This window comes from Lycorma delicatula, chromosome 5, assembly GCF_047948215.1.
Source record: "Lycorma delicatula isolate Av1 chromosome 5, ASM4794821v1, whole genome shotgun sequence".
Taxonomy (NCBI): Eukaryota; Metazoa; Arthropoda; class Insecta; order Hemiptera; family Fulgoridae; genus Lycorma; species Lycorma delicatula.
In genome coordinates this window covers 149,133,514-149,141,686 of record NC_134459.1, presented here as the reverse complement: position 1 = coordinate 149,141,686, position 8,173 = coordinate 149,133,514, and the positions used below count along the sequence as shown (strand labels likewise).

General features: G+C 28.0%; 1 protein-coding gene across 1 annotated transcript; it reads right to left on the bottom strand.

Moving 5' to 3' along the window:
- Positions 1-5,294: 5,294 nt before the first annotated feature.
- Positions 5,295-6,000, bottom strand: LOC142324562 (dopamine receptor 2-like). The gene has a single exon (XM_075365405.1). It carries the CDS (start codon positions 5,877-5,879, stop codon positions 5,295-5,297), a length of 585 nt encoding a protein of 194 aa, XP_075221520.1. The 5' UTR covers positions 5,880-6,000.
- Between the last annotated feature and the right edge of the window lie 2,173 nt (positions 6,001-8,173).

The following is an 8,173-nucleotide window of genomic DNA, read 5'->3' as shown; positions in this document are numbered from 1 at the left end:
AAAAGGAACCCACCGGGCTGGTCTAGTGGTGAACGCGTCTTCGCAGAGATACTTTTATGCGGATTTGAATACTAAATCGTGGATACCGATGTTATTTGGTGGTTGGGTTTCAATTTACCACATATCTCACAAATGGTCGATCTGTTACTGTACAAGCTACACTTGACTTACAATCGTACTTATCATCCTCATTCATCCTCTGAAGGTCATTCTGACGGTCATTCCCGGAGGCTAAACAGGAAAAAGGAAGATGAGAACAAGGAGAAGAGTTTAATTATTTTATTATATTTTTTAATAATCATTTCAGGCGTTTCAGACGGAAACGAATCTTGTACTATAAAATAAAGGTTTGTTTTTATATCTCCTCTAATTTTTAAGATAAATTTAACTAAAATAGAAAATTAGTTAACGAAAAAAGAAACGGGAGAATAAATTAAGACAATTGTCGATTTGAAATTATTATTATTACAAAACGAAAGGAAAGAAGCATCGGCAAAGATAAAACGCGGTTGTTATAGCCAAAATGACATTTATTTAATTTTAAAAAAAAACAACAAAACACACACTGGGGCTACAAACATAATTTTTCTCGTTTAACACTACGATTATTTTAATATGTTTTTAGTATTTACAAAAGAAATTCCCGTAAATACTGAATATTCATTTAATACCGAGTATTTATTTAACCTTGACAATGAGTTGTAAATTGATATATTTTGTTACATATGCAAAACATAATCTGTAATAATAATAATAATAAATTGTTATTCTATATATATATATATATATGTGTGTGTGTGTGTGTAAAACCAGCACGTTCATGCTTTCAGAAAGTTTAAGTGAGCCGCTGCATCAGCTACTCAGTCACGTCTTGTTGGCATAAAACCAACCTCAAGTTGTAAACATATTCAGTCAGCATGGTACCGCCATATATTCATGTTATATTGCTACAACTATTGTCGTTTGGCTGCTGTAACTACTTTGTTCTTGTTTATTTCAGTTTTTATATACATTTTTAGCGTAATTTTTTTACCGTTTATTGATGGAAATAAAAACATTAAAAATAGTAATTTGATTGGTAATAGTGTAGAATTTTATAAAATTAAAAAAATATTTATATATGTATATATACTTAGATATTAGTGTGGTAAGTGTGTGTCTGTGAGTGTGAATATATATATATATTAAGTAACTGAAAGAATAACGTTTAAGAAACCAGGATAACCCACATAAATCATTTACTTTCAAGAAACGTTATTTTTCTTGTTGGAACTACAATAAAGAACGATATATGAACCAATTTCATGTTAATGTTTAACCGGAAAATAAAACAGGTAAACTGTTTGAAAAAAAAAGATTTCATTTACACTATGAATCAATGCAAATTTAATTCTTTGTTTTACTTATAGATTAGATTCTAAATCCACGATTTATAAAGGTGATTCAAACTTTCAAAAGAAAATGATTTAAAAAAAGTAATTTCAAAAAACTATTTTTAATTTCTTTAATTAAAGTCGAGATCTTTAATTTTAGAATCCAATAATTTGTATATATGTACAAGTAGTATATTTGTATATAAAAGTATGTTGAAATCTTCGTCATGAATGTATCATCAAAACTGTTTTAATCGATTATAAGAAATAATACTACATTCTATCAGGTTATTTAAGTAAAATTTTACAGAAAGTATAAAAGTTCATAAATTTGTAAGGTAACGTTGTGTTTAGCGTTTACCACAAAGTATTAATAACAATTTTTTCACATACGTATAAGTAAAATGTGAACTGTACGTGAGTCTACTGACATTTCATATTAAACCTTTAAATAATTCTATTTAATTCATAATTAAAAGGTTTGAACTGTTGTAAAATATAATGAGGTACGTTACATCAAAAAGGTTATTACGTCTATGTAAATTGTAAATGGTAACTACAAAGTAAGTAATGTAATCAGATTTTATGTTAAATAATTACCAGCTATTAACATTTAGTTCAGAAAAAGAAGAGAAAATATTATCATACATATATCATATCATATTATATATATATATATATATATATATATATAAAAGCAGAAATTGGAAATAATTTTTCCAATTTGTTAATTTCGTTCATAGTAAGACATTTTTATTCGAATTAAAGCCATGGTTATCCAAATGACAAGATAACAAATTTCACAAAAGAAAGATAAGATAAATATTAATTATATATGTAAAATTTGCAATAAAATTCCAGGTGTTCAATGAAAAAGACAACAACGAGGAACTACTTCACTCCTCACTTTCCCAATCAAGCCGGATTATGAGGTGCATGTTATTTTTGTGAATGGCTATGCGACTTTTGAGAATCATTTGTAATATATATTAGGTGACCGACAAAAATTACTGTTGTAGCAATTTATTTACTGTTGTAACGGAGTTATTTATTTATTTTTTTTTTTGAAAATAGAAATATTCTTTTCATCTGAAACAAGTAATTTTTGATCAAATTAATTTAATTAAAGGATAATTTGTGGTAAAAATATTTTAATAGTTGTTAATAAGGATTGCTGATAATTTATTTACCAGTAATTCTTGACAAATTACTTTGCAGAATTAGGAAATTATTACAATAGTGACTAATTTACATTTGTATTTTGGAAACTCTTCTTTTTATTAAATATATACATATATATATATATATATATATATATATATATATATATTTCCACAAAGCTGGTTTAGTGGTTAATTTCTCCTCTCAAATCAATTAACTGCTAATTTTAGAAATCGAAGGTTCTTAGGTTTGAATCCTAGTAAAAGCTAGTAGCTTTTACATACGTATTTGAATACTAAGCAATGGATTTGGTAGTTGGGGTTCAGTTAACCACACGACTGAGGAATGGTCAGTCTCATCTGTTCAAGATAACATATCCCACATAATCCTCATCTCATTGGGCTGTGGGTGGGAGGGAGTTGCTTATTATTCACTAGTTGAACAGATTGCAACGTATACATTAAGGGAAAAGTATATATATATAGATATATATAAATTCAGTATCGGAGAACGTCTTATAAAATACCCAAGACATGTAAAAGCCTTAAATCCTAAAATGAGTCGTTCATTAATTTAGAAAATTATTAACTTCTTTAACTACTCGATGTAATAATTTTAAATATGTAATCAATATCATAAAAAAATTAACGTAAAAATATTAACATATTTTTATTTTATTCATTACCGTCTACGTATAGAAAAGTAAAAAATAAATAAAATAATGTGTAAAATAATAATTTTAATATTAAATCTGGCTTAGTGTACGTAAATTTACCCGTAAATTCTGTTAAATTTTACATATTTTGTTACGTTTTTAACTTGGTTAAATTTCTAAATACTTTTTTGTCAACTAAAAAATGTTATAATAAAATTAGTTTTTTTTAAGGTCGCCTAAAAATATTTTAAATTAATAAAATGAAACAAAACTTTTTTTATACATGTAATATTTAATAGTAATATACATTAAATAGACTGAAATACTTAATAATAAAATAAAAATTTCACAAGTAAAAATTTTTTCATGTAAATGTTTTTTTTTTATAAAATTAACATGGATGTTTATTTTGAAAATTTCTAATTTTCCGAAAGAGTAGGTAAAATTTGAAAATTTAAAAAAATAAATCAATAAAAAGGAATTTGTTTTTGTGAAAAGTTCCAGTTATTGAACCACCACTGAGAAATCTTGAAATATTTTTTTCTTCCACTGATTATTAGAAAAAGCAGCAATACGTTCGCCAAATATCAACTTCCTTTATTATTAGGTAGAGGTCTTTTTGGGAAAGACAGTAAAGAGTACAGAAAAACTATTACCATTTCTAATGAATATTTTTAAAAACTACTTTTTTTTTCTTAGGTAATAAAATGAAATAGCGTTTAATTAGTCCCCAAAACAATTTGGAAATCGAACCCCTGGTCTTCAATCTATTTCTTAGTTTTTTACCAACTAAACTAGTGTGGTTACCACAAACACCTTATGAAGCTCTTAGCAATAAAAGTATAATTCTCTACATCGCACTCTTTTTATTACATTTATATTTTAAGCTCAGTATGATTATTAAATATTTAATATTTTCATGTAAATAAAATAATTTTAAAAAAATGTATTAAAAATACAAAATAATAAACCATTATATAAAGTAATCCATTTTATAAAAAAAAATAAAAATAAAATCATTTCCGTAATAGCATTTTGTTTTTTGTTCGGGTCAGTTAACTTCCTAACACTACCTACAAGGGAAAAAGGTATCATACCTACAAAGCATCGCTGTATAGAAATGTTGGCGAAGTGTTATTTTTGTATCGTGTTTTAAAGTAAATAACGATCGGTTTTTATAAGAATACACAAGCTGATATAATAGATTATCAACCTAAAGGAAATTTTTCTTTTTTGCAATTTTCTTTTCTTTCCAATTTTTAACAGCGAATCATTTTTATTGTTAATTAAATATTTTAATTTGTTTCTTTTGATTTTATCTTTGATCTGACCGGTATATATATGGTAGGGATAAAACCAAAAAGAACACATTTTTTACATTATTGATAAATTTTGATTAGAGGAGTCGTAAAAATGAGTTTACATAAAAAAATATAGAAATATTTGTACACATGGGTACATTCAAATATATTATTCCATATACAATAATATATAAATTATTATTGTGTTAACACATATATTCAAATATATTATAAACAATAATAAAAAAATAATCGAGTATGCAACATATAAGTATTTTTATAAAATTTATTTATATTTATATTAAATATGTTTATAACTACGCATTAAAATGTTAGACATCGACTATAAAATAATTAATTTTTAACTTTGAATCATCTGATGATATGTAAAATCGAAAGCGCTAGAGATATTTTAATGGTACTGATTTTTTTTTTTAATATTTAATTTTGTTATTAATATTTTTATTCTAATATATAAATAAATTAATGAATACTTTGTCTTATTTGATTAAATAATTACTGAAAACTACAAAAGAGAACATGGCACTTGATAAACAATTTAATTCCGCAAAAGTATTATAAAATGGTTTACATCCTAAAAACTCTAGGGTTACGGTCTACGGATTTTTTACCTTTTCTATGAGTCGATTATCATTACTTTGCACATTTTCGAATAGTTACGAGTGAGGAATAAGGAATAAGTTAGGAAAAAAATTTTAAATGTTCTGGATGTTTTACATGCTTATAAGAAGTGGTATTTATTAAAATTGTAACTAAATAACATAATGCGTGTTAATAATTTTATTACCTTCTAAAATCTTTACTCCAGCAAGCATATATAACGGGATTCATTCCTGAGTTGAGCCACCCCAACCACGTGACGATAGCCGAGACAAGATCCGCCTGCCAGATACAATCGGCGCAAAACCCACTCAGAAGATTCACTACGAAAAACGGTAACCAGCATACGGTAAAAACTCCCATAACAATTCCTAAAGTTTTAGCCGCTTTCTTTTCTTTAGCAAATTTTGAAAGTTTTCGACTAAGTGAAAAGTTTTTACCGGGCCGGGCTAACCCGTTTTCACCGCCGCCTCTGTGCATTCTTAATGTTAATTCCATTACCTGTTTGCTGCCCATTTTAAGCGAACGGGTCTGATAAGCCGCAGCGCGGTATATTTTATAATAAGTAAAAACCATAACGAATAACGGAACATAAAACGATATGGTGGATGAAAATACCAAGTAACCCAGACTATCGGTGAACGGACATTGAAACTGCGGTACGTCCTCGATTCGAACGGCACGCCACCATAAAATAGCAGGGAATGAGATGGCTGAAGAACATACCCAAACTGCGGCTATGAGAAGACAAGCGCGTTGTTTCGTCATCCGAGCAGGATAGGAAAACGGATCGGTTATGGCCCAATAGCGGTCTAAAGATATGACGCACAGATTGAGTATGGAAGCGGTGCTGAAAAGAACGTCTAAAGATCTCCATGCATCGCACCAATTTATACCGAAAAACCAATTATGTCTTAAAACTTCATATAAAGCGCTGAAAGGCATAACGACTAAACCTACCAGGCAGTCTGCCAGCGCTAAAGAGGTTACAAAGTAATTTGTGGCCGAATGAAGGTAACGTTCCCGTGCGACGGCCACCATAACTAAAAGGTTACCGAATACGGTGGCCACAGAAAATAATAATAATAATGTAGCGAGCAGTGGACGTTCTTGCACTGCCGCCCAATCCAGCTCTCGACCGGTTTCGGAGCCGTTGTTCATGACACGAGGCGGCGCGACACTTTTCTTCATTACGTCATGCCGCCGTAGCGTGCGCCCGACTGGCTATTCACCCGCCCGCAGCCTTATAAGAGAGCCTGCGCCCTTGCAACCCCCGGCCGCGCTGCTTCCCGATTCTGCTTCCGCCGCTGCTAATGTTGCAACTTACCACCCTCTGCCCGAAAACTCATTTACAGAGTCGCATGCAGTTATATACATCCGATAAAATATTTTTATATTATTTTTCTCTTCGACTAAACAAATCGGATTTCAATAATATACAGTTACAAGTTATTATAAAATAAATTTAGAAATAAAAGAAATTAACCGGATTTAAACTTGAGATTTTTTAATTACAAAGTTATCAGAAATTAAAATAATTATTGTTTTCGTTAAAAGTTTACCTCTCCGATGAAAATAATGGGAGAAAGACAATTATAAAAAGGGAGTCTTTTTATAATCTAAAATGACTTCAACCTAAGTTAATTTTATAACATCAAAAAATTATAACTCCGGAATTAAGATTTTATTCTAAAAGTATAAAAAATACTGAAATAATTTAAGATCGATAATAAAAAAGTAAAATTATAAAAAACAATAATAGAAATATATTCAAAAGTTAAATTTTTAGACAGAATTTTCAAACCGTTTTAAATAAAAACAGGAGTGAGACAAGGTGATGATGATCAAATCAATATTGTTCAACTGAGTTATGGAAAAAGTAATTCAAAAATGGAATAGGAAATTTCATATATTTAAGATACAAATAAATTCAAAAATAGAAAAGATCTAAATCATTATATAACATTTAGCATTTGCCTGACGATCTGGTAATTACAAGACATTAGAGGGATGAAAATAAGAATTCAAGAATTAAACAAATTTGAAAACAAAATTGGTCTACAAATATCATATGCAAAAATAAAAAGATTTTCCAATAATAAAAGTAAAATTAAAACAATGAAAGTCTGTGTAGAAAAATCAATCAAAACGGTCCAAAAATATAACGTTTAGGTGAAATAAAAAACCCGAATATTTTAGAAATAGAAGGAATAAAAGCCAGAAAATGAAAAATTGAAGTGGACTATCATCTTTCAAGAAACATTTACAATAATTCTTATTCAAAAACGCGAAATTAAAAACTGTTAAAATCGTAGTTTTATCGGAAGCGTTATACTAGACGGAAAGCCTAGGAAATTCTCAATAAAAAATCTATTAAAAGTTAAAAAGAGAATTATAAATATAATCTGCGGCCTAAAACTCAAAGATTATAAATTAAGAAAACCAGAAGAAATTTACGAAAATTTTGAAAAAATAGACGGTACAGTGAGAAAAATAACACAAGGTGATGATGATCAAATCAATATTGTTCAACTGAGTTATGGAAAAAGTAATTCAAAAATGGAATAGGAAATTTCATATATTTAAGATACAAATAAATTCAAAAATAGAAAAGATCTAAATCATTATATAACATTTAGCATTTGCCTGACGATCTGGTAATTACAAGACATTAGAGGGATGAAAATAAGAATTCAAGAATTAAACAAATTTGAAAACAAAATTGGTCTACAAATATCATATGCAAAAATAAAAAGATTTTCCAATAATAAAAGTAAAATTAAAACAATGAAAGTCTGTGTAGAAAAATCAATCAAAACGGTCCAAAAATATAACGTTTAGGTGAAATAAAAAACCCGAATATTTTAGAAATAGAAGGAATAAAAGCCAGAAAATGAAAAATTGAAGTGGACTATCATCTTTCAAGAAACATTTACAATAATTCTTATTCAAAAACGCGAAATTAAAAACTGTTAAAATCGTAGTTTTATCGGAAGCGTTATACTAGACGGAAAGCCTAGGAAATTCTCAACAAAAAATCTATTAAAAGTTAAAAAGAGAAT